Genomic DNA, 24,863 nt, shown 5'->3' with positions numbered 1-24,863 from the left:
GAGGGTGAAAGGCGGGCAAGGAATAGAGTGAATTGGATCGATGTGGTATACCAGGGTTGACGTGCTGTCATTGGATTGAATCAGGGCATGTGAAGCGTCTGGGGTAAACCATGGAAAGTTCTGTGGGGTCTGGATGTGGAAAGGGAGCTGTGGTTTCGGGCATTACTGCGTGACAGCTAGAGACTGAGTGTGAACGAATGGGGCCTTTGTTGTCTTTTCCTAGTGCTACCTCGCACACATGAGGGGGGAGGGGGATGGTATTCCATGTGTGGTGAGGTGGCGATGGGAATGAATAGGGGCAGGCAGGGTGAATTGTGTGCATGAGTATATATGTATGTGTCTGTGTGGGTATATATATGTGTACATTGAGATGTATAGGTATGTATATTTGCTTGTGTGGGCGTGTGTGTGTGTACATTGTGTAAGGGGGTGGGTTGTGCCATTTCTTTCGTCTGTTTCCTTGCGCTACCTCGCAAACGCGGGAGACAGCAACAAAGCAAAATAAATAAATAAATAAATATACCAACTTTTGCAGTTTCTCACTCCAATCCACCACCAGTGCTGTATCATCAGCAAACAACAAATGACACACTTCCCAGGCCCTCTCATTCCTCATAGAATGCATACTCATCCCTCTCTCCAAGACTTTTGCATTTACCTCTCTCATCATCGCATTGATAAACAAACCGAACAACTATGGTGACATCACTCACCCCTACCACAGACCAACCTTAACTTGGAACCATTCACTCTCCTCTCTTCCTACTTGTACACATGCCTTACACCTTTGATAAAAACTTCTTACTGCTTCAAGCAGCTTTCCTCCTACACCACACAGTTTTAAGACCTTCCACAAGGCATCTATTAACCCTAACATATGCTTTCTTCAGATCCATAAATGCCATATACAAATCCATCTCTTTCTCAAAGTATTTCTCATACACAATCTGTAGAGCAAACACCTGATCAACACATCCTCAATCTTAAAGAACTGAGATATAAAATTTCAGAGTCCCATTTGAAAAGAAACAAAAAGAGAGACCTAGTAACAGACCTTTTCCATTTGTTTGGGTGTTATGTCTGAAAAGGCAGCTCTCATATATTGGCATGGTAATTTCAGAGTCCCATTTAAAAAGAAACAAAAAAAGAGACCTAGTAACAGACCTTTTCCATTTGTTCGGGTGTTATGACTGAAAAGGCAGCTCTCATATATTGGCATGGTAAAGATGGATCACACATAAATGCCTTGCCAGGAACAAGGATAACATTTTTCTCTAGTGCTCGCTCCATGATCATATCCCATGTGTCAGGCACTCTTGGCACCTGAAATAAATACATAAACCTCATATAATATTCTATCTATATCTCTGATGCCCATTCCCTTCAGGAACTCCCTCATGGGGATGGCCATGGCAAAAGAGTCTCCATAACTGGTGATCTCTAGTGCCACTTCTTAGCCTTTAGTGCCTCACCCTTAACAGGCCACTAGCATAGGGCAACTCTAGCACAGTGTTTGCAGAAGCTTGTACCTAATGTTCCTACTGACTGCTTCTACCTAATGCTCCTACCAACTACTTCTATATGATGTTTCTACCTAATGCTCCGGCCTAAATGTTCCAATATATTACTTCTAACTACTGCTCCTACACTTTGCCAAAATGCAGGGCTAGAGCATAGTGTTCACTGCGGGAAAATCTAGTTATGAAGAATGTGGAGTGTGAATTAAGTATTGCTATGTGTTACCTATGACAAGGAGAGATTTTATCTTTGTGAACAGAATGCAAGTAGTCCATGTGTGAGTGAGGCAGAAACAGAAGACAGCTACCAGGGTCAGAGGAGTGCAACTTGAGAACCAGTGAAGTGCTGGTTCACTAAGAAGCTGTCACTAACCTCTCTGATACCCAGGCTGCCTATCAGCTGCTACCTACCTAATATGGATGGAGGCAGTGACAAAGCAAAATAAAAAAAAAAAATAATAATATATTTATTTCCATTTTGCTTTGTCGCTGTCTCCCACGTTAGCGAGGTAGCGCAAGGAAACAGACGAAAGAATGGCCCAACCCACCCACATACACATGTATATACATACACGTCCACACACGCAAATATACATACCTATACATCTCAATGTACACATATATATACACACACAGACATATACATATATACACATGTACATAATTCATACTGTCTGCCTTTATTTATTCCCATCGCCACCTCGCGACACATGGAATAACAACCCCCTCCCCCCTCATGTGTGCGAGGTAGCGCTAGGAAAAGACAACAAAGGCCCCATTCGTTCACACTCAGTCTGTAGCTGTCATGTAATAATGCACCAAAACCACAGCTCCCTTTCCACATCCAGGCCCCACAAAACTTTCCATGGTTTACCCCAGATGCTTCATATGCCCTGGTTCAATCCATTGACAGTACGTCAACCCCAGTATACCGCATTGTTCCAATTCACTCTATTCCTTGCACGTCTTACACCCTCCTGCACGTTCAGGCCCCGATCACTCAAAATCTTTTTCACTCCATCTTTCCACCTCCAATTTGGTCTCCCACTTCTCCTCGTTCCTTCTACCTCTGACACATATATCCTCTTGGTCAGTCTTTCCTCACTCATTCTCTCCATGTGACCAAACCATTTCAAAACACCCTCTTCTGCTCTCTTCACCACACTCTTTTAATTACCACACATCTCTCTTACCCTATTATTACTTACTCGATCAAACCACCTCACACAACATACTGTCCTCAAACATCTCATTTCCAGCACATCCACCCTCCTCCGCACAACTCTATCCATAGCCCATGCCTCGCAACCATATAACATTGTTGGAACCACTATTCCTTCAAACATACCCATTTCTGCTTTCCGAGATAATGTTCTCGACTTCCAAACATTCTTCAAGGCTCCCAGAATTTTTGCCCCCTCCCCCACCTTATGATTCACTTCCTCCTTTGATGGTAATAGTAAAAAGATAACCCAGAATGTCTGGTAAACACCTGAGAACATTTCTTCTGATCTGGAAGTCGTAAAGTATTTTTTTTTGTCCTTCTGTGACCAGATGGAAGTAACTGCTTTCAAACAACACCTTCCTGCAAGAAACCACAGACCATATCCCCCTTACCCAACCAGCATTATTGTAACACATGAGGAGGGCTACTTACTAAGGGGCTATTGTCTCATTCCTTCACAAGAACTTCCAAACCACAACCTTCAAGTGTCCAATCTTTCCTTAACTCGTTTCACAAAATGAAAGCCAATAAAGGCATCCTTTAATGTCTTACAACTGTCATGTCATCCCCTCTAAGAACTTTGAATCTAGTATGGTAGTCCTTGATATACATACAGTTTCTGATATGGTGTAACTTTCTGAACTGTCCACCAAGCTCCTCTTATAGCTCTTCCCAATTCTCTTTCCTCTCAAACCTAGGATCCTGTGTGGCAAAATTTGTGTAATTATTGATGTAACAAAATCACTCTCTTTTCCTACTGACAGCAGTCTCCCTATAGGTTCATTCCTATCACACATAATTCTCCTTTCTCCATGCAATTTTCTTTCTTTACAGAATCACCAAATGAACTATGCTGACAACTAAGTACTGTATTCATACATTCATTTTCAAATTCACTACATCTATGTCTTATCTTTACTACCTTTATAAACTAGGAATTAGGTACAATCTCCTATAAGAATGATGCAACTTTGTTATGTTGAATTAGGTACAATTTCCTTATAAGAATGATGCAATCTTGTTACGTTTACTATCTCTACAACCTTATTTCTTCCTATTTCTTTTTTCTAAAACTCCCTCACCACTTTTTAATTTTCTTTGACCAGTGTAACAACAAATCTATTTTGGAAAATCTCAACAGTTTCTCTGATTATAAATAAGTCTGATTTGTCATGTGGACTATTCTCTCATCTAAGGAGACTCTATGTGCTCACATGACTAAGTCAAGTCCAAAGCAATGATTTATCAACTCTTCCAATCTGATCCACTTACTCTGCAATACTGATTTTTTTCCCTCTTCTGTAATTATGATTCTTGTTTCTTCTAATAAAAACTGGCTGTTTGTGTGATCTTAACATAAGCTAAATCATGTAATATTTGGGAAACCATTGCATCATGATCACTGTGCAGTTGATACCAACTCGGGGGTAGGTCATATGATATTTGTTTCTTTCCTTATACAATACTGCTAAGTTCTGAGCTTGTCATATTCTTATTTTTCCTACCATCTAAAACATGCCCATTTGCTCTAAAAAACTCTTGGTTTAGCTCTTTTTCTTTTTATTTTAGTATCATTTTAGCATTATGTTTTATTTAATACTTGACAATGAAGAGGACGTTTGTCTATGACTGGAGCCTTTGCCACAAAAAAGTTAATACAGTAACTGGTGTTATTTCCTGACACTTGAGATCATATCTGGGTACTCAAATATGTGTGCAAAAAATAAATTATATGCTTATAACACATTGCTCAGAGTGACACCAACCTTTAGCCACAAAAACATTCCTCCTGTAGGTACTGCCCACTCACATAAACCTGGAAATAAGAGAAATTCTTTATTAAAAACTTAATAAACAATGTTTTCTTTTCTATCTTACTTTGATTCAATAACTCCTTCCAACAGTCTTCTGTGAATTAACACTTAAAATCTCCCTAACCTTCCTTTTCCTTTCTTTTTTCTGATTCTTTAACTTGCTCACAGAAATATCCACTATCCTTTCTCAAGCATCCACTTCCCACCTTCTGCATACCACACACTTCAACAGTAAATGCAATCTCAGCTTCTTTAAAAAACTTCCACTCCCTACCCATTTCCCCTGTTTTCATTTATTCTCAGTGTGAGCTACTCTTCAATCAAGCTCCCTTTTTATCTGTGTACACAAGTGTCTTTCCTAAGACTGCTCACTGTCACCACTTCTTTCACATGTATGTAATTTTCTCTTTTCCAAATACCACCACAAAATTCTACACTTATCCCCCACAAGAAATGATTAGATTTTCTGCCCACCGCCCCTTCTATGTAGTGTGCTCACATCCAACAACCTCCACTTCACACAGTTAATTATCTTTTTTTTTTTTTTTTTTTTTGCTTTGTCGCTGTCTCCCGCATTTGCGAGGTAGCGCAAGGAAACAGACAAAAGAAATGGCCCAACCCACCCCCATACACATGTATATACATACGTCCACACACGCAAATATACATACCTACACACCTTTCCATGGTTTACCCCAGACGCTTCACATGCCCTGACTCAATCCACTGACAGCACGTCAACCCCAGTATACCACATCGATCCAATTCACTTTATTCCTTGCCCTCCTTTCACCCTCCTGCATGTTCAGGCCCCGATCACACAAAATCTTTTTCACTCCATCTTTCCACCTCCAATTTGGTCTCCCACTTCTCCTCGTTCCCTCCACCTCCGACACATATATCCTCTTGGTCAATCTTTCCTCACTCATTCTCTCCATGTGCCCAAACCATTTCAAAACACCCTCTTCTGCTCTCTCAACCATGCTCTTTTTATTTTCACACATCTCTCTTACCCTTACGTTACTTACTCGATCAAACCACCTCACACCACACATTGTCCTTAAACATCTCATTTCCAGCATATAATCCCATAAATCCAAATGATCCCATCTTCTATCACCCATATGATAGAGTTGATAGAGATTCTCTGTGGAAGGTATTAAGAATATATGGTGTGGAAGGCAAGTTGTTAGAAGCATCGAAAAGTTTTTTATCAAGGATGTAAGGCAAGTGTACGAATAGGAAGAGAGGAAAGTGATTGGTTCTCAGTGAATGTAGGTTCGCGGCAGGGGTGCGTGATGTCTCCATGGTTGTTTAATTTGTTTATGGATGGGGCTGTTAGGGAGGTGAATGCAAGAGTTTTGGAAAGAGGGGCAAGTATGCAGTCTGTTGTGGATGAGAGAGCTTGGGAAGTGAGTCAGTTGTTGTTCACTGATGATACAGTGCTGGTGGCTGATTCATGTGAGAAACTGCAGAGGCTGGTGACTGAGTTTGGTAAAGTGTTTGAAAGAAGAAAGTTGAGAGTAAATGTAAATAAGAGTAAGGTTATTAGGAACAGTAGGGTTGAGGGTCAAGTCAATTGGGAGGTAAGTTTGAATGGAGATAAACTGGAGGAAGTGAAGTGGTTTAGGTATCTGGGAGTGGATTTGGCAGCAGATGGAACCATGGAAACGGAAGTGAATCATAGGGTGGGGGAGGGGGCGAAGTTCTGGGAGCCTTAAAGAATGTGTGGAAGTCGAGAACATTATCTCGGAGAGCAGAAATGGGTACGTTTCAAGGAATAATGGTTCCAACAATGTTGTATGGTTGCAAGGCATGGACTATGGATAGAGTTGTGCGCAGGAGGGTGGATGTGCTGGAAATGAGATGTTTGAGGACAATATTTGGTGTGAAGTGGTTTGATTGAGTAAGTAATAATAGGGTAAGAGAGATGTGTGGTAATAAAAAGAGTGTGGTTGAGAGAGCAGAAGAGGGTGTTTTGAAATGGTTTGGTCACATGGAGAGAATGAGTGAGGAAAGATTGACAAAGAGTATATATGTGTCAGAGGTGGAGGGAACGAGGAGAAGTGGGAGACCAAATTGGAGGTGGAAAGATGGCATGAAAACGATTTTGAGTGATTGGGGCCTGAACATGCAAGAGGGTGGAAGGTGTGCAAGGAATACAGTGAATTGGAAAGATGTGGAATACAGGGGGCCAACATGCTGTCAATGGATTGAACCAGGGCATGTGAAGCATCTGGGGTAAACCATGGAACGTTCTGTGGGGCCTGGATGTGGAAAGGGAGCTGTGGTTTCAGGGCATTATTACATGACAGCTAGAGACTGAGTGTGAACGAATGGGGCCTTTGTTGTCTTTCCCTAGCGCTATCTCGCACACATGAGGGGGAGGGGGTTGTTATTTCATGTGTGGCGAGGTAGCGATGGGAATGAATAAAGGCAGACAGTATGAACTATGTACATGTGTATATATGTATATGTCTGTGTGTGTATATATATGTATACGTTGAGATGTATAGGTATGTATATTTGCGTGTGTGGATGTGTATGTATATACATGTGTATGTGGGTGGGTGGGGCCATTCTTTTGTCTGTTTCCTTGTGCTACCTCGCTAATGCGGGAGACAGTGACAAAGCAAAATAATAAAATAATATATATAGTTATTTATATGCTCTGTGGAAGGTATTAAGAATATATGGTGTGGGAGGAAGGTTGTTAGAAGCAGTGAAAAGTTTTTATCGAGGATGTAAGGCATGTGTACGTGTAGGAAGAGAGGAAAGTGATTGGTTCTCAGTGAATGTAGGTTTGCTGCAGGGGTGTGTGATGTCTTCATGGTTGTTTAATTTGTTTATGGATGGGGTTGTTAGGGAGGTAAATGCAAGAGTTTTGGAAAGAGGGGCAAGTATGAAGTCTGTTGGGGATGAGAGAGCTTGGGAAGTGAGTCAGTTGTTGTTCGCTGATGATACAGCGCTGGTGGCTGATTCATGTGAGAAACTGCAGAAGCTGGTGACTGAGTTTGGTAAAGTGTGTGGAAGAAGAAAGTTAAGAGTAAATGTGAATAAGAGCAAGGTTATTAGGTACAGTAGGGTTGAGGGTCAAGTCAATTGGGAGGTGAGTTTGAATGGAGAAAAACTGGAGGAAGTGAAGTGTTTTAGATATCTGGGAGTGGATCTGGCAGCGGATGGAACCATGGAAGCGGAAGTGGATCATAGGGTGGGGGAGGGGGCGAAAATTCTGGGGGCCTTGAAGAATGTGTGGAAGTCGAGAACATTATCTCGGAAAGCAAAAATGGGTATGTTTGAAGGAATAGTGGCTCCAACAATGTTGTATGGTTGCGAGGCGTGGGCTATGGATAGAGTTGTGCGCAGGAGGATGGATGTGCTGGAAATGAGATGTTTGAGGACAATGTGTGGTGTGAGGTGGTTTGATCGAGTGAGTAACGTAAGGGTAAGAGAGATGTGTGGAAATAAAAAGAGCGTGGTTGAGAGAGCAGAAGAGGGTGTTTTGAAGTGGTTTGGGCACATGGAGATAATGAGTGAGGAAAGATTGACCAAGAGGATATATGTGTCGGAGGTGGAGGGAACGAGGAGAAGAGGGAGACCAACTTGGAGGTGGAAAGATGGAGTGAAAAAGATTTTGTGTGATCGGGGCCTGAACATGCAGGAGGGCGAAAGGAGGGCAAGGAATAGAGTGAATTGGAGCGATGTGGTATACCGGGGTTGACGTGCTGTCAGTGGATTGAATCAGGGCATGTGAAGCGTCTGGGGTAAACCATGGAAAGCTGTGTAGGTATGTATATTTGCGTGTGTGGACGTATGTATATACATGTGTATGGGGGGGGTTGGGCCATTTCTTTCGTCTGTTTCCTTGCGCTACCTCGCAAATGCGGGAGACAGCGACAAAGTATAATAAAAAAAAAAATATATTTATAAAGAAAGAGGTAGGAGGTCAAGAGAAAGGTGAAAGAGGTGAAAAAGAGGGCAAATGAGAGTTGAGGTGAGAGAGTATCATTAAATTTTAGGGAGAATAAAAAGATGTTCTGGAAGGAGGTAAATAAAGTGCGTAAGACAAGGGAGCAAATGGGAACTTCAGTGAAGGGGGCCAATGGGGAGGTGATAACAAGTAGTGATGATGTGAGAAGGAGATGGAGTGAGTATTTTGAAGTTTGTTTAATGTGTTTGATGATAGAGTGGCAGATATACGGTGTTTTGGTCGAGGTGGTGTGCAAAGTGAGAGGGTTAGGGAAAATGATTTGGTAAACAGAGAAAAGGTAGTAAAAGCTTTGCGGAAGATGAAAGCCGGCAAGGCAGTCGGTTTGGATAGTATTGCAGTGGAATTTATTAAAAAAGGGGGTGACTGTATTGTTGACTGGTTGGTAAGGTTATTTAATACATGTATGATTCATGGTGAGGTGCCTGAGGATTGGCGGAATGCTTGCATAGTGCCACTGTACAAAGGCAAAGGGGATAAGAGTGAGTGCTCAAATTACAGAGGTATAAGTCTGTTGAGTATTCCTGGTAAATTGTATGGGAGGGATGTGTGGATCAGGTGTTTGCTTTGAAGAATGTATATGAGAAATACTTAGAAAAGCAAATGGATTTGTATGTAGCATTTATGGATCTGGAGAAGGCATATGATAGAGTTGATAGAGATGCTCTGTGGAAGTACCGGTACTAAGAATATAAGATGTGGGAGGCAAGTTGTTAGAAGCAAGGAATGGGGCCTTTGTTGTCTTTTCCCAGCGCTACCTCGCACATATGAGGGGGGAGGGGGATGTTATTCCATGTGTGGCAAGGTGGCGATGGGAATAAATAAAGGCAGACAGTATGAATTATGTACATGTGTATATATGTATATGTCTGTGTGTGTGTATATATATGTATACATTGAGATGTATAGTTATGTATATTTGCGTGTGTGGACGTGCATGTATATACATGTGTATGGGGGTGGGTTGGGCCATTTCTTTCGTCTGTTTCCTTGCGCTACCTCGCAAACATGGGAAACAGCGACATAGCAAAATAATAAAAATAAAAATTTATTATTTTACTTTGTCGCTGTCTCCTGCGTTAGCGAGGTAGCGCAAGGAAATAGACGAAAGAATGGCCCAACCCACCCACATACACATGTATATACATGCACGTCCACACACAGAACATATACATACCTATACATCTCAATGTATACATATATATACACACACAGACATATACATATATATCCATGTACATAATTCATAATGTCTGCCTTTATTCTTTCCCATCGCCACCCCGCCACACATGGAATAACATCCCCCTCCCCCCTCAAGTGTGCGAGGTAGCGCTAGGAAAAGACAACAAAGGCCCCATTCGTTCACACTCAGTATCTAGCTGTCATGTAATAATGCACCGAAACCAATGCTCCCTTTCCACATCCAGGCCCCACACAACTTTCCATGGTTTACCCTAGACGCTTCACATGCCCTGGTTCAATCCATTGACAGCATGTTGACCCCAGTATACCACATCATTCCAATTCACTCTATTCCTTGCCCTCCTTTCACCCTCCTGCATGTTCAGGCCCCGATCACTCAAAATCTTTTTCATTCCATCTTTCCACCTCCAATTTGGTCTCCCACTTCTCCTCGTTCCCTCCACCTCTGACACATATATCCTCTTGGTCAATCTTTCCACACTCATTCTCTCCATGTGACCAAACCATTTCAAAACACCCTCTTCTGCTCACTCAACCACACTCTTTTTATTACCACACATCTCTCTTACCCTATTATTACTTACTCGATCAAACCACTTCACACCACATATTATCCTCAAACATCTCATTTCCAGCACATCCACCCTCCTGCGCACAACTCTATCCATAGCCCACATCCTGCAACCATACAACATTGTTGGAACCACTATTCCTTCAAACATACCCATTTTTGCTTTCCGAGATAATGTTCTCGACTTCCACACATTCTTTAAGGCTCCCAGAATTTCGCCCCCTCCCCCAGCCTATGATTCACTTCCGCTTCCATGGTTCCATCCGCTGCCAAATCCACTCCCAGATATCTAAAACACTTCACTTCCTCCAGTTTTTCTCCATTCAAACTTACCTCCCAATTTACTTGACCCTCAACCCTACAGTAACTAATAACCTTACTCTTATTCACATTCACTCTCAAGTTTCTTCTTTTACACACTTTACCAAACTCAGTCACTAGCTTCTGCAGTTTCTCACATGAATCAGCCACCAGCGCTGTATCATCAGCGAACAACAACTAACTCACTTCCCAAGCTCTCTCATGCTTGTGACATGTGGCATGCGAAGCGTGGGAGGTGGGCAGATTAGAAAGGGTAGTGAGTGGTGGGATGAAAAAGTAAGATTATTAGTGAAAGAGAAGAGAGAGGCATTTGGATGATTTTTGTAGGGAAATAATGCAAATGAGTGGGAGATGTATATAAGAAAGAGGCAGGAGGTCAAGAGAAAGGTGCAAGGGGTAAAAAAGAGGGTAAATGAGAGTTGGGGTGAGAGAGTATCATTAAATCTTAGAAAGAATAAAAAGATGTTTTGGAAGGAGGTAAATAAAGTGTGTAAGACAAGGAAACAAATGGGAACTTCAGTGAAGGGGGCTAATGGGGAGGTGATAACTAGTAGTGGTGATGTGAGAAGGAGATGGAGTGAGTATTTTGAAGGTTTGTTGAATGTGTTTGATGATAGAGTGGCAGATATAGGATGTTTTGGTCGAGGTGGTGTGCAAAGTGAGAGGGTAAGGGAAAATGATTTGGTAAACAGAGAAGAGGTAGTAAAAGCTTTGCAGAAGATGAAAGCCGGCAAAGCAGCAGGTTTGGATGGTATTGCAGTGGAATTTATTAAAAAAAGGGGGGTGACTGTATTGTTGACTGGTTGGTAAGGTTATTTAATGTATGTATGATTCATGGTGAGGTGCATGAGGATTGGCGGAATGCGTGCATAGTGCCATTGTACAAAGGCAAACGAGATAAGAGTGAGTGCTCAAATTACAGAGGTATAAGTTTGTTGAGTATTCCTGGTAAATTATATGGGAGGGTATTGATTGAGAGGGTGAAGGCATGTACAGAGCATCCGATTGGGGAAGAGCAGTGTGGTTTCAGCAGTGGTAGAGGATGTGTGGATCAGGTGTTTGCTTTGAAGAATGTATGTGAGAAATACTTAGAAAAGAAAATGGATTTGTATGTAGCATTTATGGATCTGGAGAAGGCATATGATAGAGTTGATAGAGATGCTCTGTGGAAGGTACTAAGAATTTATGGTGTGGGAGGCAAGTTGTTAGAAGCAGTGAAAAGTTTTTATCGAGGATGTAAGGCATGTGTACCTGTAGGAAGAGAGGAAAGTGATTGGTTCTCAGTGGATGTAGGTTTGCGGCAGGGGTGTGTGATGTCTCCATGGTTGTTTAATTTGTTTATGGATGGGGTTGGTAGGGAGGTGAATACAAGAGTTTTGGAAAGAGGGGCAAGTATGCAGTCTGTTGTGAATGAGAGAGCTTGGGAAGAGAGTCAGTTGTTGTTCGCTGATGATACAGCGCTGGTGGCTGATTCATGTGAGAAACTGCAGAAGCTGGTGACTCAGTTTGGTAAAGTGTGTGAAAGAAGAAAGTTAAAAGTAAATGTGAATAAGAGCAAGGTTATTAAGAACAGTAGGTTGAGGGTCAAGTCAATTGGAAGGAAAGTATGAATGGAGAAAAACTGGAGGAAGTAAAGTGTTTTACATATCTGGGAGTGGATCTGGCAGTGGATGGAACCATGGAAGTGGAAGTGAATCATAGGGTGGGGGAGGGGGTGAAAATTCTGGGAGCCTTGAAGAATGTTTGGAAGTCAAGAACATCATCTCCAAAAGCAAAAATGGGTATGTTTTATGGTTGTGGGGCATGGGCTATAGATAGAGTTGTGTGGAGGAGGGTGGATGTGCTGGAAATGAGATGTCTGAGGACAATATGTGGTGTAGGGTGGTTTGATTGAGTAAGTAATGTAAGGGTAAGAGAGATGTGTGGAAATAAAAAGAGTGTGGTTGAGAGAGCAGAAGAGGGTGTTTTGAAATGGTTTGGTCACATGGAGAGAATGAGTGAGGAAAGACTGACCAAGAGGATATATGTGTCATAGGTGGAGGGGACAAGGAGAAGTGGGAAACCAAATTGGAGGTGGAAAGATGGAGTGAAAAAGACTTTGAGTTATCAGGGCCTCAACATGCAGGAGGGTAAAAGGAGGGCAAGGAATAGAGTGAATTGGAACGATGTGGCATACCGGGGTTGACCGTGCTGTCAATGGATTGAACCAGGGCATGTGAAGCGTCTGGGGTAAACCATGAAAAGTTCTGTGGGGCCTGGAATTGGAAAGGAGCTGTGGTTTCGGTGCATTATTACATGACAGCTAGAGACTGAGTGTGAACGAATGGGGCCTTTGTTGTCTTTTCCAAGCAATACCTCGCACAGATGAGGGGGGAGGGGGTTGTTTTTCCATGTGTGGCGGGGTGGCGATGGGAATAAATAAAGGCAGACAGTATGAATTATGTACATGTGTATATATGTATATGTCTGTGTGTGTGTATATATATGTGTACATTGAGATGTATAGGTATGTATATTTGCGTGTATGGACGTGTATGTATATACATGTGTATGTGGGTGGGTTGGGCCATTCTTTCATCTGTTTCCTTGCGCTACCTTGCTAATGCGGGAGACAGCAACAAAGCAAAATAATGAAAATAAATATATATATATATATATATATATATATATATATATATTTATTATATATATTATCAGATTGGGGAAGAGCAGTGTGGTTTCAGAAGTGGTAGAGGATGTGTGGATCAGGTGTTTGCTTTGAAGAATGTATGTGAGAAATACTTAGAAAAGCAAATGGATTTGTATGTAGCATTTATGGATCTGGAGAAGGCATATGATAGAGTTGATAGAGATGCTCTGTGGAAGGTATTAAGAATATATGGTGGGGGAGGCAAGTTGTTAGAAGCAGTGAAAAGTTTTTATCGAGGATGTAAGGCATGTGTACATGTAGGAAGAGAAGAAAGTGATTGGTTCGCAGTGAATGTAGGTTTGTGGCAGGGGTGTGTGATGTCTCCATGGTTGTTTAATTTGTTTATGGATGGGGTTGTTAGGGAGGTAAATGCAAGAGTCTTGGAAAGAGGGGCAAGTATGAAGTCTGTTGGGGATGAGAGAGCTTGGGAAGTGAGTCAGTTGTTGTTCGCTGATGATACAGCGCTGGTGGCGGATTCATGTGAGAAACTGCAGAAGCTGGTGACGGAGTTTGGTAAAGTGTGTGGAAGAAGAAAGTTAAGAGTAAATGTGAATAAGAGCAAGGTTATTAGGTACAGTAGGGTTGAGGGTCAAGTCAATTGGGAGGTGAGTTTGAATGGAGAAAAACTGGAGGAAGTGAAGTGTTTTAGATATCCATGGAAGCGGAAGTGGATCATAGGGTGGGGGAGGGGGCGAAAATTTTGGGAGCCTTGAAAAATGTGTGGAAGTCGAGAACATTATCCCGGAAAGCAAAAATGGGTATGTTTGAGGGAATAGTGGCTCCAACAATGTTGTATGGTTGCGAGGCGTGGGCTATGGATAGAGTTGTGCGCAGGAGGATGGATGTGCTGGAAATGAGATGTTTGAGGACAATGTGTGGTGTGAGGTGGTTTGATCGAGTAAGTAACGTAAGGGTAAGAGAGATGTGTGGAAATAAAAAGAGCGTGGTTGAGAGAGCAGAAGAGGGTGTTTTGAAATGGTTTGGGCACATGGAGAGAATGAGTGAGGAAAGATTGACCAAGAGGATATATGTGTCGGAGGTGGAGGGAACGAGGAGAAGAGGGAGACCAAATTGGAGGTGGAAAGATGGAGTGAAAAGGATTTTGTGTGATCGGGGCCTGAACATGCAGGAGGGTGAAAGGAGGGCAAGGAATAGAGTGAATTGGAGCGATGTGGTATACAGGGGTTGACGTGCTGTCAGTGGATTGAATCAAGGCATGTGAAGCGTACCGGGGTAAACCAAGGAAAGCTGTGTAGGTATGTATATTTGCGTGTGTGGACGTGTGTATGTACATGTGTATGGGGGGGGGTTGGGGGCCATTTCTTTCGTCAGTTTCCATCGCTACCTCGCAAACAAGGGAAACAGCGACATAGCCCAATAATAAAAATAAAAAAATTATGATTTTACTTGTCGCTGTCTCCTGCGTTAGCGCGGTAGCGCAAGGATATAGACGAAGACTGGCCCCAACCCACCCACAACACATTAATCAACATGCCCGTCCACAACACAGAACAAAATACATACCTATACACTCAATGTATACATATATATACACACCACAGACATATACATATATATCCTGTAACATAACATAATGTTCTGCCTTTATTCTTTCCCATCGCCACCCACATACCGCCAACACATGGAATAACATCCCCCTCCCCCCGTCACGAGTGCGAGGTACGCTAGAAAAGACAACAAAGGCCCCATTCCGGTTCATCACTGACTCAGTATCTAGCTGTCATGTAATAATGCATCCAGAAAACCAATGCTCCCTTTACACATCCAGGCCCCACACAACTTTCCATAGGTTTACCCTAGACAGCTTCACATGCCCTGGTTCACAAAATCCATTGACAGCATTTGACCCCAGTATAACCACCCCTCCAATCATTCCAATTCACTCTATTCCTTGCCCTCTCTTTCAAACCCTCCTGCATGTTCAGAGCCCGATCACTCAAAATCTTTTTCATTCCATCTTTCCCACCTCCAATTTGGTCCTCCACTTCTCCTCGTTCCCTCCACCTCTGACACATAGATCCCTTGGTCCAATCTTTCCACACTCATCTCTCCATGTGACCATACCATTTCAAAACACCCTCTTTCGCTCACATCAACCACACTCGTTTTATTACCAAACATCTCTCTACCCTATTATTACTTACTCGATCAAACCACTTCACACCACATATTATCCTCAAACATCTCATTTCCACACCATCCACCCTCCTGCGCACAAATATCCATGAGCCCACATCCTGCTACCATACAACTTGTTGAACCACTATTCCTTCAAACATACCCATTTTTTTGCTTTCCGAGATTATGTTCTCAGACTTCCACACATGCTTTAAAGGCTCCCCGAATTCGCCCCCTCCCCCAGCCTATGATTCACTTCCGCTTCATGGTTCCATCCGCTGCCAATCCACTCCCATATATCTAAAACACTTCACTTCCCAGTTGTTTCCGCCATTCCAACTTACCTCCCAATTTACCTTGACCCTCAAAACCCTACATAACTAATTAACCTTACTCTGATCACATTCACATCTCAAGTTTCTCTTTTTACACACTTTACCAAACATCAGTCACTACTTTCCTGCAGTTTTTCTTCCTCACATGAATCAGCACCAGCGCTGTATCAATCACGAAACAACAATAACTCCACTTCCCAAGCTCTCTCATATGCTTGGACATGTGGCATGCGAAGGTGGAGGTGGCAGAATAGAAAGGGTAGTGAGTGTTGGGACGAAAAAGTAAGATTATTAGTGATGTGTTGGTGACAGAGAAGAGAGAGGGCCTTTGGATGATTTTTTGTAGGGACATAATGCAACTGGCGTGGGAGTGAATAAAAGCACGAGGCAGGGGATTTTCACGAGCAAGGTGCAAGGGGTAAAACCGAGGGTACATTGCGAGTGGGGAAGAAGACGTATCATAAAAATCTTAGAACGCAAAAAAAGCTGTATTTTGGATCGGAGTACAAAAAAGTAGAGAAAGACCCCGGAACCATCATGGAATTCAGTGACGGGGGCTAATGGGGAGGTGATAACTAGTAGTGGTGATGTGAGAAGGAGATGGAGTTGAAGTATTTTGAAGGTTTGTTGAAATGTGTATGATGATAGACGTGGCAGATCTAGGCTGTTAAGGTCAGGTGGTAGTGCAAAGTGAGAGGGTACGTGAAATAGAATTTGGTAAACAGAGAAGACGTAGTAAAACGCTTTGCAGAAGATGAAAGCCGGCCAAGCCGCAGGTTTGGATGGTATTGCAGTGGTATTTATAACAAAAGGGGGTGATGTATTGTTGACTGGTTGTAAGGTTATTTAATGTATGTATGATTCATGGTGAGGTGCATGAGATTTGGGCGGAATGCGTGCATAGTGCCATTGTACACACGGCCCACGAGATAAGAGTGAGTGCTCACATTACAGAGGAATAAGGTATGTGCACGTATTTACCTGGTAACTGAAATGGGAGGGATTGATATGAGATGGGAAGGCATAGTACAGAGCAACCGATTTGGGGAAGAGCAGTGTGGTTTCCAGCAGTGGTAGCGGATGTGTGGATCAGGTGTTTGCTATGAAGAATGTATGTAGACATCCCCACTTTAGAAAAAAAAATGGATTTTATGTAGCATTTCTGGATCAGGAGCAGGCATATGATAGCGTTGATAGAGATGCCTGTGGAAGGAAACAAAGAATTTAGGTGTGGGAGCAAGTTTGTTAGAAGCAGTGACAAGTTTTTAATCGAGGAATGTACAGGATGATGTACTTACCTGTAGGAAGAGAGAAAGTGATTTTTCAGTGGATGTAGGTTTTCGGCCAGGTGGTGTGATGTCTCCATGGTAATGTTTAATTTGTTATGGTGGGGTGGTAGGGAGGTGAATAAAGATTTTGGAAAGAGGGCAAGTATGCATCTGTTGTGAATGAGAGAAGCTTGGAGAGAGACCGTTGTTGTTCGCTGATGATACAGCGCTGGTGTGGCTGATTCATTTGAGAAACTGCAGAAGCAGGTGACTCATTTGGTAAAGTGTGTGAAAGAAGAAAGTTAAAAGTAAATGTGACTAAGACAAGGTTATTACGAACAGTAGGTTGAGGGTCAGTCCAATTGGAAGGAAAGGAATGAATGGAGAAAACAGAGAAGTAAAGTGTTTTACATATCTGGGAGTGGATCTGGCAGTGGAGGAACCAGAGTGGGAGTGCAACATAGGGTGGGGGAGGGGGTTGAAAATTCTGGGAGCCTTGAAGAATGTTTGGCAGTCAGAACATCATCTCAAAAGCAAAACATGGGTATTTAATGGTTGTGGGGCATGGGCTATAGATAGAGTTGTGTGGAGGGGGTGGTGTGCTGGAAATGAGATGACTTAGGTGACAATATGTGGTGTAGGGTGGGTGATAGATCAGTAATGTAAGGGTAAGCGAGATTGTGGGGAAATAAAAAGAGTGTAGTTGAGAGAGCAGAAGAGGGAGTTTTTTGAAATGGTTTGGTCACATGGCGAGAATGAGTGAGGAAAGACTGAACAAGCGGATATATGTGTCAAAAGGTGGAGGAGGACAGGCGAATGGGAAAACCAAATTGGAGGTGGAACGATGGCGTGCAAAAGACTTTGTGTTATCAGGGCCTCAACATGCAGAGGGTAAAAGCGGGCAAGGAATAGAGTGATTTGGAACGATGATGGCCTACGGGGATGACGCCTGTCAATGGAATTGAACCAGGGCATGTGAAGCGTCTGGGGTAACACCATGACAAATTCTGTGGGGCCTGGAATTGGAAAGGAGCTGTGGTTCGGTGCATTATTACATGACACTAGAGACTGAGTGTGGAACGAATGGGGCCTTTGTTGTCTTTTCCAAGCAATACCTCGCACCAGATGAGGGGGCGGGGGTTGTATTTCCATGTTGGCGGGGTGGCGATGGGAATAAATAAAGGCCGACAGTATGCATTATGTACATTGATAATATATATGTCAATGTCCTGTGTGAGTGTATATATATGTGTACATTGAGATGTATAGGTTGTATAATTGCGTGTATGGGACGTGTATTTATAGACATGTGTATGTGGGTGGGTTGGGCATCTTTCCTACTGTATCCTCCTTGCGCTACTTTGCTAATGCGGAGACCGCAACACAGCAAAAATGAAAATATATAATATATATATATAAAAATATAATAAAATCTCTATATATTACCATCTCCAAATATCATATTGGGAAGAGCCGTTGGTTTCCAGAAGTGTGAGGCTGTGAGGATCAGGTGTTTGCTTTGAAGAATGTATGTGAGAAATACTTACAACAGTCAAATGGATTTGTATGTAGCATTTATGGATCTGGAGAAGGCATATGATAGAGTTGATAGAGATGCTCTGTGGAAGGTACTAAAGAATTTATGGTGTGGGAGGCAAGTTGTTAGAAGCAGTGAAAAGTTTTTATCGAGGATGTAAGGCATGTGTTACCTGTAGGAAGAGAGGAAAGTGATTGGTTCTCAGTGGATGTAGGTTTGCGGCAGGGGTGTGTGATGTCTCCATGGTTGTTTAATTTGTTTATGGATGGGGTTGGTAGGGAGGTGAATACAAGAGTTTTGGAAAGAGGGGCAAGTATGCAGTCTGTTGTGAATGAGAGAGCTTGGAAGAGAGTCAGTTGTTGTTCGCTGATGATACAGCGCTGGTGGCTGATTCATGTGAGAAACTGCAGAAGCTGGTGACTGAGTTTGGTAAAGTGTGTGAAAGAAGAAAGTTAAAAGTAAATGTGAATAAGAGCAAGGTTATTAAGAACAGTAGGTTGAGGGTCAAGTCAATTGGAAGGAAAGTATGAATGGAGAAAAACTGGAGGAAGTAAAGTGTTTTACATATCTGGGAGTGGATCTGGCAGTGGATGGAACCATGGAAGTGGAAGTGAATCATAGGGTGGGGGAGGGGGCGAAAATTCTGGGAGCCTTGAAGAATGTTTGGAAGTCAAGAACATCATCTCCAAAAGCAAAAATGGGTATGTTTTATGGTTGTGGGGCATGGGCTATAGATAGAGTTGTGTGGAGGAGGGTGGATGTGCTGGAAATGAGATGTCTGAGGACAATATGTGGTGTAGGGTGGTTTGATTGAGTAAGTAATGTAAGGGTAAGAGAGATGTGTGGAAATAAAAAGAGTGTGGTTGAGAGAGCAGAAGAGGGTGTTTTGAAATGGTTTGGTCACATGGAGAGAATGAGTGAGGAAAGACTGACCAAGAGGATATATGTGTCATAGGTGGAGGGGACAAGGAGAAGTGGGAAACCAAATTGGAGGTGGAAAGATGGAGTGAAAAAGACTTTGAGTTATCAGGGCCTCAACATGCAGGAGGGTAAAAGGAGGGCAAGGAATAGAGTGAATTGGAACGATGTGGCATACCGGGGTTGACCTGCTGTCAATGGATTGAACCAGGGCATGTGAAGCGTCTGGGGTAAACCATGAAAAGTTCTGTGGGGCCTGGAATTGGAAAGGAGCTGTGGTTTCGGTGCATTATTACATGACAGCTAGAGACTGAGTGTGAACGAATGGGGCCTTTGTTGTCTTTTCCAAGCAATACCTCGCACACATGAGGGGGGAGGGGGTTGTTTTTCCATGTGTGGCGGGGTGGCGATGGGAATAAATAAAGGCAGACAGTATGAATTATGTACATGTGTATATATGTATATGTCTGTGTGTGTGTATATATATGTGTACATTGAGATGTATAGGTATGTATATTTGCGTGTATGGACGTGTATGTATATACATGTGTATGTGGGTGGGTTGGGCCATTCTTTCATCTGTTTCCTTGCGCTACCTTGCTAATGCGGGAGACAGCAACAAAGCAAAATAATGAAAATAAATATATATATATATATATATATATATATTTATTATATATATTATCAGATTGGGGAAGAGCAGTGTGGTTTCAGAAGTGGTAGAGGATGTGTGGATCAGGTGTTTGCTTTGAAGAATGTATGTGAGAAATACTTAGAAAAGCAAATGGATTTGTATGTAGCATTTATGGATCTGGAGAAGGCATATGATAGAGTTGATAGAGATGCTCTGTGGAAGGTATTAAGAATATATGGTGGGGGAGGCAAGTTGTTAGAAGCAGTGAAAAGTTTTTATCGAGGATGTAAGGCATGTGTACGTGTAGGAAGAGAAGAAAGTGATTGGTTCGCAGTGAATGTAGGTTTGTGGCAGGGGTGTGTGATGTCTCCATGGTTGTTTAATTTGTTTATGGATGGGGTTGTTAGGGAGGTAAATGCAAGAGTCTTGGAAAGAGGGGCAAGTATGAAGTCTGTTGGGGATGAGAGAGCTTGGGAAGTGAGTCAGTTGTTGTTCGCTGATGATACAGCGCTGGTGGCGGATTCATGTGAGAAACTGCAGAAGCTGGTGACGGAGTTTGGTAAAGTGTGTGGAAGAAGAAAGTTAAGAGTAAATGTGAATAAGAGCAAGGTTATTAGGTACAGTAGGGTTGAGGGTCAAGTCAATTGGGAGGTGAGTTTGAATGGAGAAAAACTGGAGGAAGTGAAGTGTTTTAGATATCCATGGAAGCGGAAGTGGATCATAGGGTGGGGGAGGGGGCGAAAATTTTGGGAGCCTTGAAAAATGTGTGGAAGTCGAGAACATTATCCCGGAAAGCAAAAATGGGTATGTTTGAGGGAATAGTGGCTCCAACAATGTTGTATGGTTGCGAGGCGTGGGCTATGGATAGAGTTGTGCGCAGGAGGATGGATGTGCTGGAAATGAGATGTTTGAGGACAATGTGTGGTGTGAGGTGGTTTGATCGAGTAAGTAACGTAAGGGTAAGAGAGATGTGTGGAAATAAAAAGAGCGTGGTTGAGAGAGCAGAAGAGGGTGTTTTGAAATGGTTTGGGCACATGGAGAGAATGAGTGAGGAAAGATTGACCAAGAGGATATATGTGTCGGAGGTGGAGGGAACGAGGAGAAGAGGGAGACCAAATTGGAGGTGGAAAGATGGAGTGAAAAGGATTTTGTGTGATCGGGGCCTGAACATGCAGGAGGGTGAAAGGAGGGCAAGGAATAGAGTGAATTGGAGCGATGTGGTATACAGGGGTTGACGTGCTGTCAGTGGATTGAATCAAGGCATGTGAAGCGTCCGGGGTAAACCAAGGAAAGCTGTGTAGGTATGTATATTTGCGTGTGTGGACGTGTGTATGTACATGTGTATGGGGGGGGGTTGGGCCATTTCTTTCGTCTGTTTCCTTGCGCTACCTCGCAAACGCGGGAGACAGCGACAAAGTATAAAAAAAAAAAAAATATATATATATATATATATCTTTCTTTCTTTCATACTATTCGCCATTTCCCGCGTCAGCGAGGTAGCGTTAAGAACAGAGGACTGGGCCTCTGAGGAAACATCCTCATCCAGCCCCCTTCTCTGTTCCTTCCTTTGGAAAAAAAAATCACTATAACCCGGTCTCATGCATCAAAACCACTAACACACTCATTCAGCTGCTCCCAAAACACTTGCCTCTCATGATCTTTCTTCTCATGCCCAGGTGCATATGCACCAATAATCACCCATCTCTCTCCATCAACTTTCAGTTTTACCCATATTAATCGAGAATCTACTTTCTTACATTCTATCACATACTCCCACAACTCCTGTTTCAGGAGTACTGCTACTCCTTCCCTTGCTCTTGTGCTCTCACTAACCCCTGACCTTACTCCCAAGATATTCCCAAACCACTCTTCCCCTTTATCCTTGAGCTTCGTTTCACTCAGAGCCAAAACATCCAGGCTCCTTTCCTCAAACATACTACCTATCTCTCCTTTTTTTCACATCTTGGTTACATCCACACACATTTAGACACCCCAGTCTGAGCCTTCGAGGAGGATGAGCACTCCCCGCGTGACTCCTTCTGCAAAGGTGAGTAATGTGGCAGTTGAGGGAATAATTGGTATACATGGGGTGTTCAGTGTTGTAAATGGAAATGGTGAAGAGCTTGTAGATTTATGTGCTGAAAAAGGACTGGTGATTGGGAATACCTGGTTTAAAAAGCGAGATATACATAAGTATACGTATGTAAATAGGAGAGATGGCCAGAGAGCGTTATTGGATTACGTGTTATTTGACAGGCGCGCAAAAGAGAGACTTTTGGATGTTAATGTGCTGAGAGGTGCAACTGGAGGGATGTCTGATCATTATCTTGTGGAGGCTAAGTGAAGATTTGTATGGGTTTTCAGAAAAGAAGAGTGAATGTTGGGGTGAAGAGGGTGGTGAGAGTAAGTGAGATTGGGAAGGAGACTTGTGTGAGGAAGTACCAGGAGAGACTGAGTACAGAATGGAAAAAGGTGAGAACAATGGAAGTAAAGGGAGTGGGGGAGGAATGGGATGTATTTAGGGAATCAGTGATGGATTGCACAAAAGATGCTTGTGGCATGAGAAGAGTGGGAGGTGGGTTGATTTGAAAGGGTAGTGAGTGGTGGGATGAAGAAGTAAGATTATTAGTGAAAGAGAAGAGAGAGGCATTTGAATGATTTTTGCAGGGAAAAAATGCAATTGAGTGGGAGATGTATAAAAGAAAGGGACAGGAGGTCAAGAGAAAGGTGCTAGAGGTGAAAAAGAGGGCAAATGAGAGTTGGGGTGAGAGAGTATCATTAAATTTTAGGGAGAATAAAAAGATGTTCTGGAAGGAGGTAAATGAAGTGCGTAAGACAAGGGAGCAAATGGGAACTTCAGTGAAGGGGGCAAATGGGGAGGTGATAACAAGTAGCGGTGATGTGAGAAGGAGATGGAGTGAGTATTTTGAAGGTTTGTTGAATGTGTTTGATGATGGAGTGGCAGATATAGGGTATTTTGGTCGAGGTGGTGTGCAAAGTGAGAGGGTTAGGGAAAATGATTTGGTAAACTGAGAAGAGGTAGTAAAAGCTTTGCAGAAGATGAAAGCCGGCAAGGCAGCAGGTTTGGATGGTATTGCAGTGGAATTTATCAAAAAAGGGGGTGACTGTATTGTTGACTGGTTGGTAAGGTTATTTAATGTATGTATGACTCATGGTGAGGTGCCTGAGGATTGGCAGAATGCGTGCATAGTGCCATTGTGCAAAGGCAAAGGGGATAAGAGTGAGTGCTCAAATTACAGAGGTATAAGTTTGTTGAGTATTCCTGGTAAATTATATGGGAGGGTATTGATTGAGAGGGTGAAGGCATGTACAGAGCATCAGACTGGGGAAGAGCAGTGTGGTTTCAGAAGTGGTAGAGGATGTGTGGATCAGGTGTTTGCTTTGAAGAATGTATGTGAGAAATACTTAGAAAAGCAAATGGATTTGTATGTAGCATTTATGGATCTGGAGAAGGCATATGATAGAGTTGATAGAGATGCTCTGTGGAAGGTATTAAGAATATATGGTGTGGGAGGCAAGTTGTTAGAAGCAGTGAAAAGTTTTTATCGAGGATGTAAGGCATGTGTACCTGTAGGAAGAGAGGAAAGTGATTGGTTCTCAGCGAATGTAGGTTTGTGGCAGGGGTGTGTGATGTCTCCATGGTTGTTTAATTTGTTTATGGATGGGGTTGTTAGGGAGGTGAATGCAAGAGTTTTGGAAAGAGGGGCAAGTGTGAAGTCTGTTGGGGATGAGAGAGCTTGGGAAGTGAGTCAGTTGTTGTTCGCTGATGATACAGCGCTGGTGGCTGATTCATGTGAGAAACTGCAGAAGCTGGTGACTGAGTTTGGTAAAGTGTGTGAAAGAAGAAAGTTAAGAGTAAATGTGAATAAGAGCAAGGTTATTAGGTAAAGTAGGGTTGAGGGTCAAGTCAATTGGGAAGTAAGTTTGAATGGAGAAAAACTGGAGGAAGTAAAGTGTTTTAGATATGTGGGAGTGGATCTGGCAGCGGATGGAACCATGGAAGCGGAAGTGGATCATAGGGTGGGGGAGGGGGCGAAAATCCTGGGAGCCTTGAAGAATGTGTGGAAATTGAAAACATTATCTCGGAAAGCAAAAATGGGTATGTTTGAAGGAATAGTGGTTCCAACAATGTTGTATGGTTGCGAGGCGTGGGCTATGGATAGAGTTGTGCGCAGGAGGATGGATGTGCTGGAAATGAGATGTTTGAGGACAATGTGTGGTGTGAGGTGGTTTGATCGAGTAAGTAACGTAAGGGTAAGAGAGATGTGTGGAAATAAAAAGAGCGTGGTTGAGAGAGCAGAAGAGGGTGTTTTGAAATGGTTTGGGCACATGGAGAGAATGAGTGAGGAAAGATTGACCAAGAGGATATATGTGTCAGAGGTGGAGGGAACGAGGAGAAGTGGGAGACCAAATTGGAGGTGGAAAGATGGAGTGAAAAAGATTTTGTGTGATCGGGGCCTGAACATGCAGGAGGGTGAAAGGAGGGCAAGGAATAGTGTGAATTGGATCGATGTGGTATACCGGGGTTGATGTGCTGTCAGTGGATTGAATCAGGGCATGTGCAGCGTCTGGGGTAAACCATGGAAAGCTGTGTAGGTATGTATATTTGTGTGTGTGGACGTATGTATATACATGTGTATGGGGGTGGGTTGGGCCATTTCTTTCGTCTGTTTCCTTGCGCTA

The 24,863-nt window shown here is 42.8% G+C and overlaps 1 protein-coding gene across 7 annotated transcripts in view; it reads right to left on the bottom strand.

The window, feature by feature from the left end:
* Positions 1-24,863, bottom strand: part of LOC139745800 (kynurenine/alpha-aminoadipate aminotransferase, mitochondrial-like) — a 95,686-nt gene that overhangs the window by 10,577 nt on the left and 60,246 nt on the right. For 6 of the 7 annotated variants that reach the window (XM_071656363.1, XM_071656362.1, XM_071656365.1 and 3 more), the window contains 2 exons: positions 4,509-4,558; positions 1,165-1,323 (listed from right to left, as the gene is read on the bottom strand). In XM_071656363.1, coding sequence (XP_071512464.1) covers positions 1,165-1,323; positions 4,509-4,558 — 209 coding nt within the window. The remainder of the gene's footprint in view (positions 1-1,164; positions 1,324-4,508; positions 4,559-24,863) is intronic. The other variant, XM_071656366.1, reaches the window with a different exon arrangement.

The sequence above is a fragment of the Panulirus ornatus genome, chromosome 62, assembly GCF_036320965.1.
Source record: "Panulirus ornatus isolate Po-2019 chromosome 62, ASM3632096v1, whole genome shotgun sequence".
Taxonomy (NCBI): Eukaryota; Metazoa; Arthropoda; class Malacostraca; order Decapoda; family Palinuridae; genus Panulirus; species Panulirus ornatus.
Note: the sequence above shows the minus strand (reverse complement) of the source record. Positions and strands in the feature narration are given on the sequence as shown.